The 23730-nt window shown below is 40.0% G+C and overlaps 1 protein-coding gene across 8 annotated transcripts in view; it reads left to right on the forward strand.

Annotated features, from left to right (window-relative positions):
* Positions 1 to 22768, forward strand: part of LOC133575344 (moesin-like) — a 36071-nt gene extending 13303 nt beyond the window's left edge. For all 8 annotated transcript variants that reach the window (XM_061928007.2, XM_061928012.2, XM_061928009.2 and 5 more), the window contains 7 exons: positions 437 to 533; positions 3155 to 3318; positions 3444 to 3574; positions 3731 to 3891; positions 5247 to 5339; positions 19039 to 19272; positions 22328 to 22768. In XM_061928007.2, the coding sequence (XP_061783991.1) occupies positions 437 to 533; positions 3155 to 3318; positions 3444 to 3574; positions 3731 to 3891; positions 5247 to 5339; positions 19039 to 19272; positions 22328 to 22492 (1045 nt within the window). In that variant the 3' untranslated portion in view covers positions 22493 to 22768. The remainder of the gene's footprint in view (positions 1 to 436; positions 534 to 3154; positions 3319 to 3443; positions 3575 to 3730; positions 3892 to 5246; positions 5340 to 19038; positions 19273 to 22327) is intronic.
* The last annotated feature ends 962 nt before the right edge of the window (positions 22769 to 23730 follow it).

Genomic DNA, 23730 nt, shown 5'->3' on the forward strand with positions numbered 1-23730 from the left:
TTACTTGTCCAACTCAAACACTTATTGTTTCTGTAATATTGGAAGGTCAAATGTCAGTCAATTAGTTAATAAGAAATAAGGTGGTAATTATGGTATTATGGTAAATGGATTTGTTTCTGACATGCTCAACAATGATTACATTCAGAAAATGACAAAGCATCCAATTAGAAAGCTCCATTGACATTCACATACTACTTGCAGCCTCTGAGTGCATATTTGCATGATATCTGGGGATTGATATGATACTTAATGATGTATTAACAACTGTTATAGCCTCTCAGCATTAACACGTGAAGGCACAACAGTTTATAGTTTTCAATTAATTAAATTAAAATAGGACGAACACATTCTAAACAATAACCATGGGTTTGTTTTTACCATGTAACATGTTGTTTTTCTGGCATGTCTTATAACAAAGTATTCCAATCTTCTACAGGTTGACTCCAAAGATTGGCTTCCCCTGGAGTGAGATCAGAAATATTTCCTTCAATGACAAGAAGTTTGTCATTAAGCCAATTGACAAAAAGTCTCCGGTATGCAACGGTGCAGTAGAGAATTATACAGTTTATATGCAATACATATTTACAGCCTGGTCAATTAGGATGTGTTTATTGCAAGGGGAAATAACAGGTAAATGAAATGTGAAGCTCTGAGTTGTGTTAAGTGCACAGGGTTGAATGTTTAGTAGTCAGTATCTGATCATGAATATTTTTTGACATTTTAAAAGCTTTTCACAACTACAATCAGAAGCCTAATGACTTCTCTTCAGACATGCTAGTTTATTCGCTGTGCCTATAAACAAGTGTAGCATGTTACCAGGGTAAATGATCCGTTTTTAAAATGTATAAATCACGGTTTAAAATGTCATTATTGCATTAATCAGTATTTATACTTTACAGAGACCTATTCATGTCCAGGAAAAGTGCACTAAACAGAACTTTAAAGTGTGTCACAAAAGTCCCAGGACTGATGTAGAGTTAGGCATTGTTTGAATTTGGACGATCCCGGTTCTGATTCCGGGTCTTCGTTTCGATTCCGGTTCCCAACAATTCTCGATTCCGATTTTTTTAAAAGGCAGGGTCAAAAATGTACTATTGCCATTTGGTCTGTTTTCAAGCAGTATACTGTATAAATATCAATTATTCGAACTTTAATATATGTTATGAAGTTTCTGTTCACAGGAGTACACTTTCACCAAAGTTTCACTTTACCGTTGACAAATCTAATAAAAATTTACACATTCACAGACAGAGATATTCCAATCAGGGTTTTATGCTGCCGATTCCGATCATCTGTCAATGAAATATACCAATACCGATCACATATAATAATCTTAATTTTTTTAAATGCATTTATAGTGAATGCTATTGACAGTTGAACAATATCAACACACTATTTAAATTAGGTACTTTTTTTTTTTTTACGTACAATTATTTGTTCAAAACTAAGTCAATAATTCATAAAAATAATAATTTCAAACAAGCAAAAATGACTATCCTCTTTAGTTGCTCCTAATGTCGTCCTGCGTCCTGAGACTTATTTCCAGAGTTTGTAAACATTCACCAAAACGAAAAAGTAAAAAGCAACATTTTGGGAAAATAAAAACATCGACCTCATCACTCTAGTATCAGTCAACACTACCATTTTATGGATCAATTTGTTTTCCCGTTCCTGTGCCTGGCAGCGATTGCACAACAGCAACAGAGCAGCCTAACAATTGTTATATTATCCAGAGTCTCTGCAGACTCGTTTTAATTTACTTGTTATTTTTATAACTTCTTAATTTCTGTTGTAACACGGTTCCAGCTACACTTCTTAAAGTTTACTAATAACTTATTTATTGTGTTGCGGCTATCTTAGGGATTAGCTTGCCTGCTTGCTCTTCGTCTTTGTGTAACATTATTTAGCTTTGTCCTACATTCCTTCAGTGACACGACTTGATGATACTTAAGAACTGTAGTTTATTTGCCACAATGGATGATTATTTACTTAAGGAGTGGCTACACACGTTGTATGGAAATAGACAGTTAGCTGATATCTTTTTTGGGGGGAAGCAAATTCTTCCGGTCGGTAGAGCAAGCATCAAAAATAGGAATCGACGTATAAAATGTGGATGATTTCGGGGGAATTTGAATAAAAGACCAGGGTCCCAGGGATGCAGGATAGCTCTGTACATTGCTGCATTCATCTTAGTCTTGTCAGGAAGTTAACCAGGAACCCGATGGTCACTCTGTCAGAGCTACAGCATTCCTCTGTGGAGAGAGGAGAACCTTCCAGAAAGACAACCATCTCTGCAGCAATTCACCAATCAGGCCTGTAGGGTATAGTGGCCAGACGGAAGCCATTTTTTAGTAAAAACATTTCCAAAATGCACAGGGAAGACTCTCAGACCATTAGAAACAAAATTCTCTAATCTGATTGGACAAAGATTGACCTTTTTGGCGTGAATGCAAGGTTTAATGTTTGGAGGAAACCAGGCACCGTTCATCACCAGGCCAATAGCATCCCTACAGTGAAGCATGATGGTGGCAGCATCATGCTGCGGGGATGTTTTTCAGCGGCCGGAACTGGGAGACTAGTCAGGATAAAAGGAAAGATGAATGAAGCAAAGTACAGAGACATCCTGCATTAAAATTGATTTTAAAAACACTCCAAGCCTTATTTGCCACGCCTTCATTAACTTTTGGAAAGATTCTTCCAGGATCCTCCACAGTTCTTTTTTCACGGTCATTTTGATGTCGACAACGTCTTTAAAGCACCCTCCTTAATGACCTCCTTAAGCTTGAGAAAGAGAAAAAAATCACACAGAACAAGTATAGATGAGTAATAAGGTTGCTCCAGAGTGGCGATGTTCTTCTCAAACAGGAACTGTCGGATGCTCAGGACAATGGTGAAGCAGCCACAAGTTATGCTGCTACAAGTCACGCCTTTTCTCGTGCACTAAACGAATCAAATGCAGCAAGATCTCTTTGTAAACGGGCCATTAATCGACTGGCCCTGTGGCAAGAACTCCCAGTGGACAATGCCCTCATATTAAAGAATGTAATAAGCAGCAACAGTCCTGGAATTTTTCTGACAAACCCTGTGTTCTTGACTTTGTTCCTATAATGTTTTTGTATCAAGCTATAACTAACTGATGTATTTTGTGTCAAAGGACTTTGTTTTCTACGTACCTCGTCTTCGCATCAACAAACGCATACTGGTTCTATGCATGGGAAACCACGACTTGTACATGCGCAGACGTAAACCTGACACCATCGAGGTACAGCAGATGAAGGCCCAAGCAAAAGAGGAGAAGAACAAGCGGCAGATGGAGAGGTAAATAAAATGACAAGGACTTCTTTTTTTCTTCATGATTTGCAGTGTGTTCTTTGTACTTAAGAAAGAACCGTCAAGGGATGGAGTTGTTTCAGACGCGTATTTATGCACAATTCTCCTGTCAGGGCTCTGCTCGAGAGTGAGAAAAAAAAGCGTGAAAATGCCGAGAAGGAAACAGAGAAGATTGCTCGCGAGACCATGGAGCTGATGGAGAGATTGCGACAGATTGAAGAGCAGACAAAGAGAGCTCAAAATGGTCTGACAACTTTCTCAATATAGCAATTTTTTTCTGTTTGCGAACATTTATAAAGTGTCTTTCCATATTGTAATATTCATGATTTGAGAATTCCCTCTAATACAGTGTATGTAATAACTGCATGGGTCCATGCCTGCGCTTATTGTTGTGTTTCAGAGCTGGAGGAGCAGACTCGCAGGGCCCTTGAGTTAGAGAAGGAGAGGACGCTTGCACAAGAGGAAGCTGAGAGCCTGGACAATGACCGCAGAGCTGCCATGCAGGCCAAAGCCGCCCTGCTAAAATATTCACCGTCTGAGATGAAAAGTCAGGAAGATTTGGTAAATTTCTACAATTTACCATTATCACAAATGTTTGGATAATTTCTACACCTTTTCTGATATACAGCAGTACCTCAATTTATGAGCTTAATTGGGTCTGTGAAGGAGCTCTTAACTCAAAACACTTGGATCTCGAATCAATATTGTCCATTGAAACGAATTATAATCAATTCAAATAGTGCTTGACCCACAAAACAGCACAATTTTAACATGTAAAATGCCTTTAAAAAAGAAAAGTTTTAGATAAGAAGTACTGTATACACGCAATACAGTAAAATGTACTACAAACAACTACAGTAGTTTTATTGAGTAATGTAATAATAATGTAAAGATTTTACCTTGGAAAGGTAAAATCTTGACTTCTATGGTATTTTCTTACAGCTGCTTCTCTTTCAAACACACCTTCAGCAGCTTTTCCATAATTTTATGGATACATGTCTGCCATTTAGATATTATTGTAAAATCTTTGGCTGACATTACACTCATTCTGCTTCAGTATGGTGCAGATTAGCAGCGACTTCGCCAAGTCCACTAGTTTTGATGATTTTTTTCTTTGATTTAATTAATATTATCCACTTCTTCTTCTGAAAACTGTCCTTCACACTCACTTTATTCCTTCCAATTGTTGGAAAATAAAGTTATGTCGATTTCTAGTTGTAAGTTAATGCTGATGCGTAAGACCGGATGTTTTGGTCGCATCTTACGGGGTTCACTGCGGCATTTAACAATAACAATTAGCTGAAAGACAGCTCCAATCTCAAAACACTCTTAAATTGGGGGACCCTTAAGTTGAGGTACCACTGTCATATAAACATGGTCACACCTGATGATGTTCTTTCATCCACATTATATCATACCCATACACATCTGTCTTGCACATGGCCCTCATTTGTGGCTCCCTAAGGTGAAAAAACACTACTGATAACAACCAGAGCCGGGCTTCTCTCTCTACCGTGAAGGATCTCTTGAAAACTCATCTTTTTTAAGAGCATCTCCTACCATATCCTAACACCCTAACATACTAGCTAGTCCTCACTACGCAGTGCACCGCTTCAACAGCGACCCGTTTGTGTTTCCGCCTCCATGCAAGAAATGATGTCAATCTGCAAAAGGACTAAAGGAAAGTTTCATTTGTATGTAAAATGTTATTTCGAGGTTATTCAAATGAAAATGTATTCTGCTTTAGAACCCATGTGTGCACGCACACACACACACACACACACACACACACACACACACACACACACACACACACCTATCGTCACGACAGACTCACACGTGCACACATGGAGCACAGTGACCTTAGAACAGGAGCACTCTTAACTTTTCCCCCATTTGTGTGCACATGCGGATAGGCCATTGAGCTGGCAGAGCTTACAGCGAAAATCTCCCAGCTGGAAGATGCCAAGAAGAAAAAGGACGAGGAGGCAATAAGATGGCAGAAAAGGGTGAGAATTAATGATAGAACCAAGAGGCAGATAAAGGATGAATCATAAATGAGCGTAGAGGGGATGTCTGGCACTACAAAGTGAACAGACTATGAGTTATAAGATGGAAGGACTCAAACGCATGATGAGAATTTCTTATTAGTAAGTCACACCGTAGCAAAACTATTAAAGGGGAACATTATCACAATTTCAGAATGGTTAAAACCATTAAAAATCAGTTCCCAGTGGCTTATTATATTTTCGAAGTTTTTTTCAAAATTTTACCCATCACGCAATATCCCTAAAAAAAGCTTCAAAGTGCCTGATTTTAACCATCGTTATAAACACCCGTCCATTTTCCTGTGACGTCACATAGTGAAGCCAACACAAACAAACATGGCGGAAAGAACAGCAAGCTATAGCGACATTAGCTCGGATTCAGACTCGGATTTCAGCGGCTTAAGCGATTCAACAGATTACGAATGTATTGAAACGGATGGTTGTAGTGTGGAGGCAGGTATCGAAAACGAAATTGAAGAAGAAACTGAAGCTATTGAGCCATATCGGTTTGGACCGTATGCAAGCGAAACCGACGAAAACGACACGACAGCCAGCGACACGGGAGAAAGCGAGGACGAATTCGGTGATTGCCTTCTAACCGACGATTGGTATGTGTTTGTTTGGCATTAAAGGAAACTAACAACTATGAACTAGGTTTACAGCATATGAAATACATTTGGCAACAACATGCACTTTGAGAGTGCAGACAGCCCAATTTTCCATCCATCCATCCATCCATTTTCTACCGCTTATTCCCTTTTGGGGTCGCGGGGGGCGCTGGAGCCTATCTCAGCTACAATCGGGCGGAAGGCGGGGTACACCCTGGACAAGTCGCCACCTCATCGCAGGGCCAACACAGATAGACAGACAACATTCACACTCACATTCACACACTAGGGCCAATTTAGTGTTGCCAATCAACCTATCCCCAGGTGCATGTCTTTGGAAGTGGGAGGAAGCCGGAGTACTCGGAGGGAACCCACGCAGTCACGGAGAGGACATGCAAACTCCACACAGAAAGATCCCGAGCTCGGGATTGAACCCAAGACTACTCAGGACCTTCGTATTGTGAGGCAGATGCACTAACCCCTCTTCCACCGTGCTGCCCAATTTTCATCAATTAATATATTCTGTAGACATACCCTCATCCGCGCTCTTTTCCTGAAAGCTGATCTGTCCAGTTTTGGAGTTGATGTCAGCAGGCCAGGGAAGCTAGGGTCGATAGGGGGTTTAGCTCGCTCGTCTGCGGGAACAAACTGCCGCCATTGCTTGCCGTGCTACCGAGGTCCTTTGTCCCTGAATTGCTCACACACTCCGGCAGATTCAATGGGGGTCTGGCGGCAGATTTCTTTGATTTTACCGTTGGAAATGCATCTGCTTTGAGTGTCGCAGGATATCCACACATTCTTGCCATCTCTGTCGTAGCATAGCTTTCGTCGGTAAAGTGTGCGGAACAAACGTCCAATTTCTTGCCACTTTCGCATCTTTGGGCCACTGGTGCAACTTGAATCCGTCCCTGTTTGTGTTGTTACACCCTCCGACAACACACCGACGAGGCATGATGTCTCCAAGGTACGGAAAACAGTCGAAAAAAACGGAAAATAACAGAGCTGATTTGACTCGGTGTTTGAGAAAATGGCGGATTGCTTCCCGATGTGACGCCACGTTGTGACGTCATCGCTCCGAGAGCGAATAATAGAAAGGCGTTTAATTCGCCAAAATTCACCCATTTAGAGTTCGGAAATCGGTTAAAAAAATATATGGTCTTTTTTCTGCAACATCAAGGTATATATTGACGCTTACATAGGTCTGATGATAATGTTCCCCTTTAAATGCTTTGTTAATGCAAACACTGTAATATATCATCTTTGGGGACACTATTTAGTTAAAATGTTATTTTATACATATGCCACTTTTAGAAATGTCAACACACAAATTGATCATACACTCACTCTGCCACATTAGATATACTAAGGGTCGCCAACCTGTTGATTGCAATCGACCAGTCGACCTTTGGGACTCTACTGGCCAATCCAGAAATGTTTTGAAAAATATGAATGCATTCATATGACATCAGTGCCACCCCCACTTAGAGAGTGACCAACAGACCCACCAACAGGCACACATTGTAATCCCTTAACTCGCCTGCATGCATGTACCAGGAACAGCTGTACACCAGGGCTTGCCCCAACAGAACTATGTTTTTCCCCAGTTGAAATCTCAAGCGTTTTAGGGCCCTTTTATGCAAAAACAACTGTTCTTACCCCAAATTTTGAAATCAAACCGTGGTAGCATTGCGGAGATATTTATAAAACAATCTTGACCTCCTCCATACTTTCGCCAAAAGAGCTATTTAGAATTTGCACCATTTGTGACGTCCCACTGGTGACATTTGCAAATTATCCATACATGATAGAAACAAATAATAAGACCACCCACAAAACGGGACAGCTTCGTGGAAGTCAATCGTTGTGGGTCCATCATTCCAAACGCCTAGTTGAAGCCCAGATACATTTATTTGGCCACCCAATCACAGCACAAGTATGAACTTATTGGTCATGCACCGAGCAAGGCCCGTTTTTCCTAAACCTACCACAGTGTGGCTACCAATCACCAGAGGTGGGACCAAGTCATTGTTTTGCAAGTCACAAGTAAGTCTCAAGTCTTTGCCCTCAAGTCCGAGTCAAGTCCCGAGTCAAGACAGGCAAGCCCCGAGTCAAGTCCAAAGTCAAGACTGGAAAGTCTCAAGTCAAGTCCTAAGTCCTGCATTATGAGTTTCGAGTCCTTTCAAGTCCTTTTAACCACAGACTAATATATTAACACAGATTGTGTATGCTTTTCAAACGCTGTATTTATTTATTAAAACAAGTGCATTTTAAATTGCAGGAAAGAAAATTGTGCTGACATTGCACTTTATAATAGCACTATTAACCAGTCATTTTAAACATTAACTCATTCCTTTACAGAACAAACACATTGAAAAATAAAGTTCAAATGTACTTATTTGTACAAAAGTGTTAACATTGAAAAAACATGACATATACGTGAACATAACAAAAAAGTTATACTTTTTATATGTCAGGGCCCTATGCTGCATTGCATTTGCAAAAGACCAAATTAGCCAAGAGTCTGTCAGTCATTTGTGCACGATGGGGGCGTAGTATGATGCCACCATGGCTGAAAACTCGCTCCACTGGAGCACTGGAGGCAGGCACTGCCAAGACTCTCATGGCCACTCGGAACAGTGAAGGAAGAGTCTTTATGTTCAATGCCCAGAACAAAAGGGGGGAGAGAGTTGTTTTGGGTTGGTGCACTACTTGTAAGTGTATCTTGTGTTTTTTATGTTGATTTAATTAAAAAAAGAAGAAAAAAAAAATTATTTCTTGTGCGGCCCGATACCAATCGATCCACGGACCAGTACCGGGCCGCGGCCCAGTGGTTGGGGACCACTGAGGTAAACAACCAACAGTATGTCAGAAAGCTAGCTAAAACAGTACACATATTCATAATATAGTATACATTTTAACTGACCTTTATTTTACTATTTTTGTCTTTTTTTAGGTGGCTAAAATACGCGGTGCTGCTGACCGCCGTCTAACGTTACGTGTGATATATTGACTAACGTAACCCTGCTTAAAAAAAATCACTGAACAAAAAGTATGAATAAGGTAGTGAACTGCAACAGATTCCCGTGTTTGCAATAACGTTATAACGTTAGCAGTGAGTTTACAGCCTCACTGATTTAACTACACAGCAAATAAAAGTCACGTTACTTAGCCAATAAACGTTATCTTACATTCAAAACTTACCGTTCTTTGTGCAACTTCAAATGCCGGACGAAGTTGGAAGTTGTTGCCTCTCCATCAGTCATTTTGGAACCGCATGTGTTGCATACTGCAAACCGTTTTGTGTTGACCACCTCGTAATTTTTATACCCAAACGAAATTATTTTAGGTATCATTTTTTGTTCACTGGCGTGTGGTTTGGACATGTCTTCTTCGTTGGTTGTCCTGCAATTTGATTGGATGAATGCTTTGTGATGAAAACAAAGTAGATCTAATTTGATTGGCTGTTGTACTGAGACCACACCAGCTGACACACGCAACGCTGATAGACAAGTACACAATGAAAAATACGGAGCGCTCCCGAATAACTTTTTCATCTTTGGGTTTTGGGGAAAGTAGCAAGTCATGTCAAGTCATGTCAATTCAAAAGGCTCAAGTCCAAGTGAAGTCACAAGTCATTGATGTTAAAGTCTAAGTCGAGTTGCAAGTCTTTTTACATTTTGTCAAGTCGAGTCTAAAGTCATCAAATTCATGACTCGAGTCTGACTCGAGTCCAAGTCATGTGACTCGAGTCCACACCTCTGCCAATCACAATCCAATCCAATCTATCCATCCATCCATTTTCTACCGCTTATTCCCTTCGGGATCGCGGGGGGCGCTGAAGCCTATCTCAGCTACAATCGGGCGGAAGGCGGGGTACACCCTGGACAAGTCGCCACCTCATCGCAGGGCCCCAATCCAATCCAATCCACTTTATTTATATAGCACATTTAAACAACAAAAATGTTTCCAAAGTGCTGCACAACAATATTAAAAACAATATTCAAATATTATCCTTAGCTCCACCAATGACTGAATAAAAACAAAAAATAAATAAATATAAAACCATTATAAAAACAATATATAAAAATAGATATGATTAAAAACGATTTTAAAGGGGAAAACCAATTAAAACAGTAAATAGAAATCCATCCATCCATCCATTTTCTACCGCTTATTCCCTTTGGGGTCGCGGGGGGCGCTGGAGCCTATCTCAGCTACAATCGGGCGGAAGGCGGGGTACACCCTGGACAAGTCGCCACCTCATCGCAGGGCCCCAATCCAATCCAATCCACTTTATTTATATAGCACATTTAAACAACAAAAATGTTTCCAAAGTGCTGCACAACAATATTAAAAACAATATTCAAATATTATCCTTAGCTCCACCAATGACTGAATAAAAACAAAAAATAAATAAATATAAAACCATTATAAAAACAATATATAAAAATAGATATGATTAAAAACGATTTTAAAGGGGAAAACCAATTAAAACAGTAAATAGAAATCAACATTTTTAAAAAACACAGAGGACAACAGAGGACAGAGGACCACACAACTCACGTAGTGTTAAAAGCCAAAGAATAAAAGTGGGTCTTAAGACGAGACTTAAAACACTCCACTGTGGGAGCAGTTTCAACATGGAGGGGCAGAGTGTTCCAGAGCTTAGGGCCGACCACAGAGAAGGCCCTGTCTCCCCTGGATTTAAGTCTGGTCTTGGGCACCACGAGCTGGAGCTGGCTCTCGGACCTCAGAGCGCGCTCAGGAGTGTAAATTTGGATGAGGTCCGAGATATACTGAGGTGCCAGTCCATGTAAAGCTTTAAAAACAAACAGCAAGGTTTTAAAATCAATTCTAAGATGAACAGGGAGCCAGTGCAAACTCTGAAGAATTGGGGTTATATGCTCGCATTTCCTGGCCCCTGTTAAAAGTCGTGTTGCCGCGTTCTGGACTAACGACAACCGGGAGAGAGCTTTTTGGCTAATGCCAGCATAAAGTGCATTGCAGTAGTCCAGGCGACTTGAAATAAAAGCATTCACGACTTGTTCAAAAAGGTTAAAAGATAAAAACGGTTTTACCTTTGCAAAAAGACAAAGATGATAAAAACACGATTTTAAAACGCCATTGACTTGTTCGTCAAGTTTAAAATCGCTGTATATAGTGACACCAAGGCTGGTGACTTTGGGACGCACATAATTTTGCAATGGTCCCAAGTCAGTGAGGGCCGGACCAAAAACTGAAATTTCCGTTTTTCCCTCATTCATTATTTAAAAATTCTGGGGTAACCAAGCCTTGATGTCGCATAGACAGTTGAAAAGGGGTGTCGGGGGGCAGTGTGAATGCAAACTTTTTTGGCCGGTTCCTCCAGAGCGATCATTTGTAAAGAGAGCTATTTGCACTTTGTAGCCTATAGACCTAATACAAATTTCACTAATAATCATTTCTCAAGTTATTATGTTGTGATCTGAAACAATATTGCCAATGTATAGTTATCTGTTTTCATTAATTATGCATATGGATGAAAACACTTGTTGTCGCATTTTGGATGTAGCGTCTGGTTATTGGCAGGTGCATGATTGCTGTCCGTTGCTATATCTGTTACCTTTGCACTTGAAACATTTTTGCTTTTGTTGCGTGCGTTTTGCTTAACCAGTTTGTTGAATGTTCGTTGGTCAAATTCAGTTGAAACTACATTTATAACGAACATGCTTGCGCTGTATATCATAACTGATTTTATTGAGAATATGAGAACTGAAGTCATTTAAATCAATTATTTTCTTAGCCCCCCCACGAACCAGTCAAGGCCCCTTTAGCCCAGGGAAAGAAAAAGCCCCGGAGTCGTCCCTGCTTCAGCCTCACATCCCACCAGTCTTGACACCGCGGCCACGCCCCCGACCACGGCCATGCAACTCGTCTCGCAAACAACGTGCAGATCAAAAAAAAAATCTTCAATCTGCAGCAATGAATCAAGGCTGACTATTGCAACACATCAGACATTCTCCAACATCCAACATACTGTATAACAACTCTCCTCTCAACCACAACCACCATCGCTCATCTGCGTCAGGTAGAAATATCACAGATTACATTACTAAACATCTTTAACAATCAAGTCACGATCGTAACATTCCACATTTTGTCATAATAATGTGCGAAACTGGTATCTAAACACAGAAGTGTAGCTCCTTTCCTCTGAGTGCAAGTGCTCCAACAGCGGGTAATTTTTTTGTGTGTCATTAAATGCATGTTTATTTCCATTTTGTGTTGAGCTGTTTAAAAAAGCAAAATGTTTAATAAACATGTAATTGAAGCAAACTAGTTGTGCAGTCATAGTTTTAAAATCTTAAAAATGATACACACAAAAAAATGGTACACAAAATTATATCTACCTGCGATTTAATCACGATTAAATCTTTTAATCGTTTGACAGCCTAATGTACAGTATACAAAACAGTATACTGTATACTATATACAGTTAACTATATCAAACAGTATACTATATCAAACAGTTGGCACAAGGGTAGATCTTTCCTTGTTTCATGGCTGAGACCAGTGATTGGGGGCTCGAAAAGGGCTCTCACACACACACACACACACACACAATTGACATGCAGCCTTAGAAAACGTGCTTGCCTCATTGAAGGTGAGTTCACATGTACAAACGTTTGTAAACAAATTTAAAAGCATGTTAAAAAGTGACACGTCCACAACATTGTGTAAATACTGTACCTAAGCTAGTGTAACTCCCTCCAAATAGCACAGACACAATGGCTTTCTTGAACTGATTTATTTGAAGGCTTCCTTTCCCTTCAAATTCACCGTGAAAACTGAAATAAAATAAAGCACGTTATAAACGTAAAAATAACAACATGCACAGCATGTGGATCGAACATTTTACCGAAGTAAATACAAATAGAAATGACAAACAAATTCCTCGTTGGCCTGCATGCTTCTTTTAGGAGGAAATTGTGATCTTCAGGCTCTTATAGCCCAAACACTTAGAGTCCTTGTGACACTTTTTAGTCTTTGGGACAGTCAGTCTCGCTCTTTCTGCCTTCACATGGCATCAAAAATGTTTACTCATACCCGGAAGTAGCTTCCTTACATCAGACGACAGACCAAACGAGACACTTCAAAATAAAAGTATGCCACAAACTTAACAAAAAGGCATGAAATTACATTTTTGACCATAGTAACTTAAATATAGCCTTCTTATGAACTTTTATGCATTTTGATTTGAATTCCCTTTTATGAACTTAACTTATTATTCTGTTTTTAGAGAAATAAAACAAATTATATTAATTATTAGTAGCTACAGTTACACTCCCACCAAATCACACAAACCTTAATGTGGGATTTCTTTTAAACATTTTTAACTTCAAAATAAACTTCTTCTGTTCTTATACATTTACAATGAAATTGCACTCAAGCAAAAACATGAAACTTAAACGCACTCTGCTTCAAGCAGAATAACCACCTTCTGTATAGGTCTGTCAAGAAACACTGTTTTAGTTGTGGGCTTTCCCTTTTTATCAAATGTGGTTTCACTAGCCATTAGTTTTAGTTTCCTCACCCTACCATCTGACCCTGGGTAGACATCTGTGATTCTGGCCAGCTTCCATTCATTGCGTGGTGCCAGGTCGTCTTTCAGAAGGACGATGTCATTGACCTTCAAGTTCCTTCTGTTCTTGTGCCACTTTTGCTTTGATTGTAGATTCAAAAGATATTCCTTTTTCCAACGGGTCCAAAACTCATTGGCCAAATACTGGACTCGACGCCACCTCTTCTTAAGGTACAAATCTTCTCTGATGAATTCTCCAGGTGGGAGCAGTATTATTGTTGACTTCATCGTGAGTATATGGTTTGGGGTTAAAGGTTCACGTCCGGATGGGTCATTTAAGTATTCAGCGGTAAGTGGTCTACTGTTAATGATGGCCATGACCTCATACAGTACTGTTCGTAGTGAGATACTGTCGAATCTTTGCGCCGACTGGTCGAGAACAGCCGTAAGAACACTTCTTATAGTTCTAATTTGCCTCTCCCATATGCCGCCCATGTGACTAGCCGCTGGAGGGTTCATAAGAAACTCGCATCCGAGAGCCTTCACTCTTTCTTGATCCATTCCTGTCATGACTTCAGCAAACTCTCTCCTTGCACCAACGAAATTGGTGCCTTGGTCGCATCTTAGCTGATGAACATTTCCTCTTATGGCAATGAATGTTCTTAAAGCATTGATGAACGCATCAGTTGTCATATCATCGACGACTTCAATGTGTATGGCTCTTGAGCATAGACATGTAAGTATGAGACCATATCTTTTCATGTCCTTCCTTCCATCTTTAACATAGATCGGACCGAAGCAGTCTATGCCGGTGTAAGTGAAAGGTGGAGTAGTCTCTGTTCTGTCTTCTTTTCTTTCTTCCAGACTTGTACTTTCATTAGTTCTTTGTTTCACACCTTTGTGTTCTTTTCCACGTCGTTTCAATCTGGCAATTGCTCTTACTATTCTTGACCAATCAGAGAATTTCTTCAGGCGATTCAGCAATGATCTATCTTTTTCTGCCTTGGTGTTACACACAACAGCTTTGCGGGGTTCAGGATCATCTTCCTTGATTTCTCCCACCGTGCACTCTCTTTGGGTAATTGTGTTTGCATGTTTCTTTTAGAGAAGTCTGATTCAAGGACCTTGCTAATGTCCGAGGGAGTAATCTCCTTCACTTTTGTTCGACACACATAGTGTACTTCAGTTTTGAGATTGAGATAAGGCTCCAAACTTGGTGTCACTTGTCTCACTACAATGCGATGGCTGACTCCGATGGCATCGCCGCAGTTTACATAGGGATTCCGGTGACCAATAATACTCCATCCAAGGTCTGTACGCTGGGCGTAGGGCTGGTTTTCTTTGCCAGACACGACTTCCCTGGGAAGTAAGGCTTGTGAGCAATTGTACCCGATGAGCAAACCTACTCCGCAGTCTTGCAGAGGTGGTATCTTATCTTGGAGATGCTCTAGATGGGACCATGCTTTTGCGGTTTCACCTGTAGGTATATGAGTTCTGTTCATCGGAATGAACTCACGCGTGTAGACTGATGGTAAGGCAATCTTCTCACCTGAATAAAAGCCTCTTACTTGCAGGTTGGTTACTCTTTGGGAGCTTACTACTGTAGTTCTCGCAGTCATAGTAGAAAGGTTAAGCTTGACTTGCTTTTTGTCCACTTCCAACGCATCTGCTACTTCACTCAGAACAAAGGTTGTATCGCTTTGAGAATCCAACAGAGCATACACAAGGACCTCTTGCGTTGGTTGAGTTGTGGATGAAAGCCAGACTGGGATTATTGCAGCCGTTTGTATGTTAGCTTTTTGAAGTATTACTCTACATGAAGTAGCATCTTTGGTTATTTATTTGTTTTGGGGTGCTTGGGGTCTTTCATTAGGATTTTCTTGACTTGTACTTGGTTCGGCTTGCGGTGGCTTTTGTTCATCTTTGGTTCGCTCCTCGTGCAGACAAGTTGGATACTTCTTTTCGCATGTGTCGCAAACACTCCTATTGCTGCAGTTCTTTGAGCGGTGTCCAGACTGAAGACAACCAAAGCATGAACTTTCAGCTTGGATGAACTTTACTCTGTCCGCCACAGCTTTCTCCACTTCCTGCATTTATGCAATGTATGATGGTTCCTTTTACAGAAAATACATGTCATGACATTCTTTTCCTTGGAGTTTGTAATCTTTTCATTGAAACTTGTCTGTGTCTTTTCATTAGAACTTGTGTTCAACGTATTTGCTCCAAAGCTTTGTTGTCTTTGGGACCTTGGCTTGTCCGTCTCACTTGATTTCAGTGACTGCACTGAAGTGATAGGGTTGCAGGCGACTTTAGCTTCCCAAGTTAGAAATCTGACAAAATAACTGAAAGAGGGGAATTGTTTTTTCTCTCGTTCCATTTCCATAACCTTTCGATTCCAAGCTGCGATCAGCCAATCTGGTAACTTAGAAAGGATCTTCCTGTTTTCATTACAGTCTTTCAGAATCTCCAATGCCTTGATGTTAACCATGGCAGCCTCACAACTTCGGAGAAAATCTGTGAACTCTCGGAGCTCAAGGCTATCCTTAGAACCCATTTTAGGCCACGCTTGGAGCTTGTCTATGTATGCTTTTGCAATTGTAAATGGGTTTCCGTATTGCTCCTCTAGAATCTCCCATGCAGCAGTATAGGCAGATTCAGTTCCGAGCCGGAAGTAACCATCAAGGGCTTTCTTGTAATGACCACCTATGTATCTTCGTAGGTAGTATATCTTCTCATTCTCTTGTATGTTCTTCTGGTCTATCAAAGTTTGAAAAGATAGTTTCCAGTCACTATATTTCAATGGATCCCCACTGAATATTGGAGGTTCAGGAATTGGGATTCTGTTGGCACTTAAAGCACCTGCTAGCATCTTAACGAGCTCTGCTGTACTGTCATTGGAGGTTTTCTTAACCTTTGATACGGAAGACCTATGTGTAGACAGATGACTTGGGGGTGCAGATACTTGGTCATCTTCTTCAAATTCATCTCCTAGCATGTCACTCTGCTCTTCTTTGACACTCCCTTGATCATATATCAGCATTCTCGCCTTTGCTGCATTAAGACTTTTCACTGTCTCCAATTTCTTTATCTTTCTCCGTTTTTCCTCTAGAGTCCTTTGTAGAGCTACATGCTCTTCTTCTAATTGAGCTTTTATTTTAGCTTCCTCTTCTTCTTGCTGTAAGCGGCGTTTTCTGGCTGCTGCCTCTTGTTCAGCTACCTTCTTTCTAGCTTCTTCTTCAAGAAGGTTTAATTCCAATTGTTCTCTTTCTTGCTCTTGTAGCACTTTTAGAACAGCTTGGCTTGCAGCAGCTTCAGCGGCAGCTTCTTGGCGACCCACAGAAGACTTGGTGCTTCCTTGCACTGGGTAGCCTTTCCAAATAGACATGACAGAGCTTTTACAAGTTGAGTCAAATATAGAACCAGCTTCTGGCCATTCTGGCTCTTCTGGAATATTTCCATCCAGACGGCTTGCAGCTACAGAGAGAATAAAAATGGAAGTCTGTGTACACACGTCCACTTTTCGTCGTGTTTCCTGTTCTGGAGTTGAAACTTGGCGTAGCTCTTCATAAGCACTCATGACATCTGCAGAAAGACGTTTGATTTCACCAATAATGGAATTAACTAATGACTCATCCAAAAGCTCTTTTGATGATAATGGTGTCTTAGCAGCTTTAGCCTGAGCTCTCCATCTTCCATAACTGGCGTTGAACTTAAACTGAAGTGCGTTGATTTTCATAATTTGCATTCCTTTACCCTTTTGTTAGGGTTCTTGGTCTTGCACCTCTCCTCGGCTCTTGATTTTTCTCTTGCTGCTTTTCCTCTTCAGCACCACTCTCATAAGCCTGTACAGGTGTCAGTAGGACATCTTCCCTGTCACTGTCCCTTACCTGTTCTGTAGGCCCACCTGACTTTGACATTTTTAATCAATTAAATTAAACACACTTTTAAATGTTTTTAAATTGTCCAATATGTATCAACAGAAAATATTAGCAATAGAAGAAGTCTTAAATCACACTTAGATGAACTTGCCCAATGCAAATATCAATAAAATGTAGATACTAAATGTAAATACTTTAGAGCTTAAACAAAATAAAAATCTTAAATTTAACCTTTTAATATCACTTTGCAAAACACTCAAAAGATATGCAGTTTAGATCACTTCAAAACTTCAATATATATGCAATCAAAGGCAATTAGGAAAATATTAAAGACAATAGGAAAGCTTCAATATTAAATTAAATGGCCAATAAACTAATTTCACTTATTTAGTAAGACGCCCTTTTAACTTGGAGTGATATCAAAAAATGAAATGAGAAAAAAGTGTAGTGTCCTTAATCTAGCGTCCTTTAAATGTCTCTTGTATGACAAGGTTCTCCATCCATCCATCCATTTTCTACCGCTTATTCCCTTTGGGGTTGCGGTGGGCGCTGGAGCCTATCTCAGCTACAATCGGGCGGAATGCGGGGTACACCCCGGACAAGTCGCCACCTCATCGCAGGGCCAACACAGATAGACAGACAACATTCACACTCACATCCACACACTAGGGCCAATTTAGTGTTGCCAATCAACTTATCCCCAGGTGCATGTTTTTGGAGGTGGGAGGAAGCCGGAGTACCCGGAGGGAACCCACGCAGTCACGGGGAGAACATACAAACTCCACACAGAAAGATCCCGAGCCCGGGATTGAACCCAAGACTACTCAGGACCTTCGTATTGTGAGGCAGATGCACTAACCCCTCTGCCACCGTGAAGCCATGACAAGGTTCTTTTAACTTAAATTAAATGAGCAGATAAGTACAGACATTTACCACACACTCTACAGTATGTTCATACATTTCAGTCTCTTCTTAATCACTCTTAAAGTGTCCAGTCTTCCTTATTGGCTTCTTAACAGCCCACTGAAAACGCTGTGATTACCTGTGTTTCTTCCTTTTGAGTGTGTGTGCGCGAGGGGGGAAAGGGAGGGGGGATGGGCTCTTCTACTCCGTGCTGATGGCTGCCCCGTCACAGGTTCTTTTATGTTGCCGACAGTCTCAGCGTTGTCCACTGCGTCGTTGAACAGTGCGAGTTTTCACTGTAACTCCCTCCAAATAGCACAGACACAATGGCTTTCTTGAACTGATTTATTTGAAGGCTTCCTTTCCCTTCAAATTCACCGTGAAAACTGAAATAAAATAAAGCACGTTATAAACGTAAAAATAACAACATGCACAGCATGTGGATCGAACATTTTACCGAAGTAAATACAAATAGAAATGACAAACAAATTCCTCGTTGGCCTGCATGCTTCTTTTAGGAGGAAATTGTGATCTTCAGGCTCTTATAGCCCAAACACTTAGAGTCCTTGTGACACTTTTTAGTCTTTGGGACAGTCAGTCTCTCTCTTTCTGCCAAGTTTAAATGTGTACTTAATGTTGAAATTTAAAACATTAGATTTTGTGAAATATTTCACTACCATGCCTCACTTGTGTTTATGTTGGTTTGGCAGGCGATGATGGTAGAAGCTGATCTGGAGAGAACCAAAGAAGAGCTGAAGACTACAATAATGGGTATCCACATCCAGGATTCGGTTCAACCTCACATGCATGATCATGATGAGACGGATGAGGGCAGCGCAGAAGCGAGTGCTGAGTTGATGGCTCCCGACACGGTCCGTGACCGCAGTGAAGAGGAAAGAGTAACCGAGGCTCAAAAGAACCAGAGACTGCAGAAAAACCTGAAGGTAAGTACATTTTAATATTGAAATATTTTGAATAAGTCTGGCACACTGTTATGGATATTTACATATTTTAGTCCATCGTTAAAATGTGTTCGAAAAGATGGGCTTGTCAATTCAAATTCTATCCCATTCAGTATTATTTGTTGAAGGGGAATGAACTTCTTCTGAACACAAAGCCAATATATCTATTAACATCCTGCCCACGTGACAATGATGCATAGCAGCATATTCACCAGGTCATGTCCCAGCAACAGTGTATTATTGTCAAAAAATTGCACGCGACACTAATGTGCAAGTGCTTTGCGTCGCCATTATGCACTCTTTCTCGTAATTACATTATTTGCAATCATATTTGACATATACCATATACACACAGTAGAAAACGAATAATTGACTGCACAACAAGCTGTCTAAATGCGTGGTCCCACAAAATTGCAACACAACACACAAAACAAAGGGAAGTAAAACACACTAACTACTGCGATACTGTGAGGTGGGAATAATAAACATTCACTAACACTATATACGTCATAAAAAAAATTGTGTATTGTACAAATTATGACGCGAAGGACGATGGGAACTGGAACTGCCTTGACGTGGCTATGTTGCGGCCATCTTTGTCAGGGCAACGTTCAAATTCAATGCGATGCATGTAGAATGAAAATAAATCATAACTTGCTGATTTTTCGACCAATTTTGATGCGGTTTACTTTATTGTCAACATCAAAAGGTGTGCTATCAATGCAAAAAACATGTAATTAAAAAAAGTTCAAAAAATTATTCTGACCGACAAAACTTTATTTCTATCCTAAAGGGGCATGCTCGACTCTAGTGTCCCAGGAGTAATTCCTGAATAAACTGTTTTTTTTTCATGCACGATAATTACTGAAGTTACGTGTTTATTGTTTACATATACAGTGTAGGCTGTTCTTTGTTCCCCAGTATAGAACTACAGTAGTCTTTGTGTGTGAGTATTTTACTTACCGGTTTTGCGTCCTATTATCTATATTAAACCGTCAGTGAAGACAGTCTTGTGTGTAACGTCTCTCACGTCTGTGTCTTCACGGTAACAATCAGGTTAAAGCAAGAGCAACAGGCATTGTCACATAAACCTATATCTCTCTGAATTAAGTATAATTAAGACTGTCACATAATTTAAATGTGTTAGATATATATGTTTAGAACAGTAAATCGGATCATTGGGATCTGAGTCGAGGATGTCGTTGTGGCTTGTGCAGCCCTTTGAGACTCTTGTGATTAAGGGCTGTATAAATAAACCTTGATTGAACTTTGATTGATATTATTTTAGCTCCAGTAATGACTTACAGTTTTTTTTACAGTCGCTAGGACACATTTCCCAATACTTAGGTCACTTTTTCAAAACTCTTCACACAGTTCTCCAAACTAACTTTCAGCTCGTCGCATCAGTTCATTTCACTTTCAAAATGCACTAAAACTACAAAATCACTTCATACATGTCTCAAATCAAGTAATTCTTCCAGAACACTAACAAAGGTTGACAGACAACAAACTTTTTCACCCACAAAACAATGACCTAAAAAACACTAACAACAGGTAGCATTTTACAATGGTTTTTTTTGTGTAAAACAAGGACATCTCTGTTTATAATTCACAGCAAAATATATGTTACTGGAATGAATCTGACATGATGCAGAATGCTTCAATATATTTTATGTCTTTTATTTATTTTTTTGCACTGAGTAATTCCAAAGTACAATAACTTGTATACACACCATCCACTGATACAGATACAATAGTAATGCTAATCTACTCAGTCTACAATCTACAATGAGACTCAGCTGTGGTTGGTCCAATTGTTTTTATAGCATCTAATTGTACGATTTAAAATATATTTCGTTAAAATATTACTGTATAATTGTAGCAAATTGCTGTCTTATTCAAGTTTGTATTATGTTATTGTTTTGAACTTAAGTTTAACAGCTTTGAAAACAGTATCTAAGCATGTGCAAATTGGCCTGTAAGTACACAGAGTTTTGGCGGTTGTTGTGTCGAAGTGAGAAAACACGTAATGTTGTCTTGGAAAAGAGATCTTTGATCTCAATGGGATTTTACCTGGTTAAATAAAGGCTAAATAAAAATAAATAAATAAAAAAAAAAGTAATTTGAAAGATGTAGTCATTGAATGCATTTTGTGCCAAAGCAATGATAATTGATCCTCAGTTTAGCCCATTTATACTCCTGTTGTGCTCACTGTGTGAAGAGTTTTGAAAAAGTGACCTAAGTATTGAAAAATGTGCCCTAGCGACTGTAAAAAACTGTAATAGTGTCAATGACTTGGAAGGACTCGGGAAAAACCAAGTCAATGACATGAGACTTGACTCGACCTGTCTTGTCTTAGACTTGAGCAGACTTAAAGACTTGAGACTCACCAGAGACTTGCAACACATTGACCTAAATTGACCTAATCTCACCTCTGGTATGAGATGTGTTAAGCAGTGCAGTTATGATGCATAGCACTACCTAAGAGGTCGCACCAAATCTACAGTTTTTGTGGCAGTCCAAATGTATTCATAGCGAGCCGACAGAAATAAATGAATATATGGGAAATGCTGTGGTGATGCTTGGAAGTGCTTTGTTACTACTATTCCACCTTATTATGGTGTGTACTGTGTGCTTTTGTGTGTATTCCATGGTTACACATACTGTATATGGTTTTGAAATTGACTGGTAAATATGCAGCTTAATTGCTTCAAAAAGTAGGAACCAATTAATAACTGAGTGCACTCTACTTAATAAAAGATTGATGCAGGCACATTGTCATTCACTTGGTTTCATTGATGTTGCATATTTCATCCGCAAAGTCTATTACTCCTGCAGTACAAATGGATTCTATTTCCCAAGCAAAACAAGATGCTGTAGGACGTTGCATAGAATCCCTGACACAGAAATGGATTTAATAACAATGGACAAAAGAATGTTTTCAGATTGGGAATGAGTGGACAACCGTGTAGGGATAAGGCTTCTGAATAGTCTCAGCTGTGAGGATTTCATTCGGTCTGTTTATGTTCTCTTTCAGTTCCTGAGCACTGAGCTTGCTCGAGCTGTAGATGAGAGTAAAAAGACCCCCAATGACCTGATCCACGCTGAGAATGTGAAGGCGGGTCGTGACAAATACAAGACCCTGCGTCAGATTCGTCAGGGCAACACCAAGCAACGCATTGATGAATTTGAGTCCATGTGAGAGAAGTCCAATGAATAAGGAGGATGGCTAATTGAATTGGATCAAAAATGTATAATCACTATTAGTAATAATGTATCTAAGAGACGGATGAAGAGCATGGACACAACAACAAATAATATCATAACATTTAATATCCTTGATTTTCAATGTTTTTTTTTTTTAATTAATACTTTTCTTACAGTATTAGTCAAAACTAAGCATTATAGTTCCATTAAAGGCATCATTTCTCATACAAGTCTTGTATTGGATCTTTTTGTGTAAGTGTATGTTATTAATTTCTAGGTTTTACACTGTCCTGACATTTAGTGTTATACTTGTTCCTCTCACTAAATGCTAATTGAAATGTGTTTTTTTGTCGCTAATAAAATCTGTTTATTGACAGTGTATCACAGTTTCCATATGAACGGGTTCGCATCACCTTTGATGTGGCAAATAATGCGCAGTGAAATTATCACCTTCGAGGAGATGTTTGTTAATATAAAACTTATGAGTAACTTGTTCCGTCTTTGTTGTTGTAAAACTCCAAACTCCAAATTATTGCTTGTGCTCTTTTGTAGGGGACATTCCTTACCAGCATTAGGTAACCCTTGTTTTTGCTGAAAAGCTTGTTTTCTAGTTTATCATCTTCCTACACTCTTTCCTGTTTGATGGTTATGAGCATTTATTATCAACGTTGAACTTTTAAACTTCTTACTGTGATAATCTTCCATCTTCCATCCATCCATCCATTTTCTACCGCTTATTCCCTTCGGGGTCGCGGGGGGCGCAGGAGCTTATTCCAGCTACAATCGGGCGGAAGGCGGGGTACACCCTGGACAAGTCGCCACCTCATCGCAGGGCCAACACAGATAGACAGACAACATTCACACTCACATTCAAACACTAGGGCCAATTTTGTGTTGCCAATCCACCTATCCCCATGTGCATGTTTTTGGAAGTGGGAGGAAGCCGGAGTACCCGTAGGGAACCCACACAGTCATGGGGAGGACTTGCAAACTCCACACAGAAAGATCCCGAGCCCGGGATTAAACCCAGGACTACTCAGGACCTTCGTATTGTGAGGGCGACGCACTAACCCCTCTGCCACCGTGCTGCCATCTTGATGTGCAATATTTCCAGTGTTCATTTCAACAGTGATAGCTATATGTTCAGGTCCCTGGCTATTATTACCAGTAACAAGGATTAAATCGCATGTGTGTTGGTCACAAGCATCAGTCAACAAAAATTATTACATCACT

This window comes from Nerophis lumbriciformis, linkage group LG35 (assembly GCF_033978685.3).
Source record: "Nerophis lumbriciformis linkage group LG35, RoL_Nlum_v2.1, whole genome shotgun sequence".
In the NCBI taxonomy this organism is placed as follows: domain Eukaryota; kingdom Metazoa; phylum Chordata; class Actinopteri; order Syngnathiformes; family Syngnathidae; genus Nerophis; species Nerophis lumbriciformis.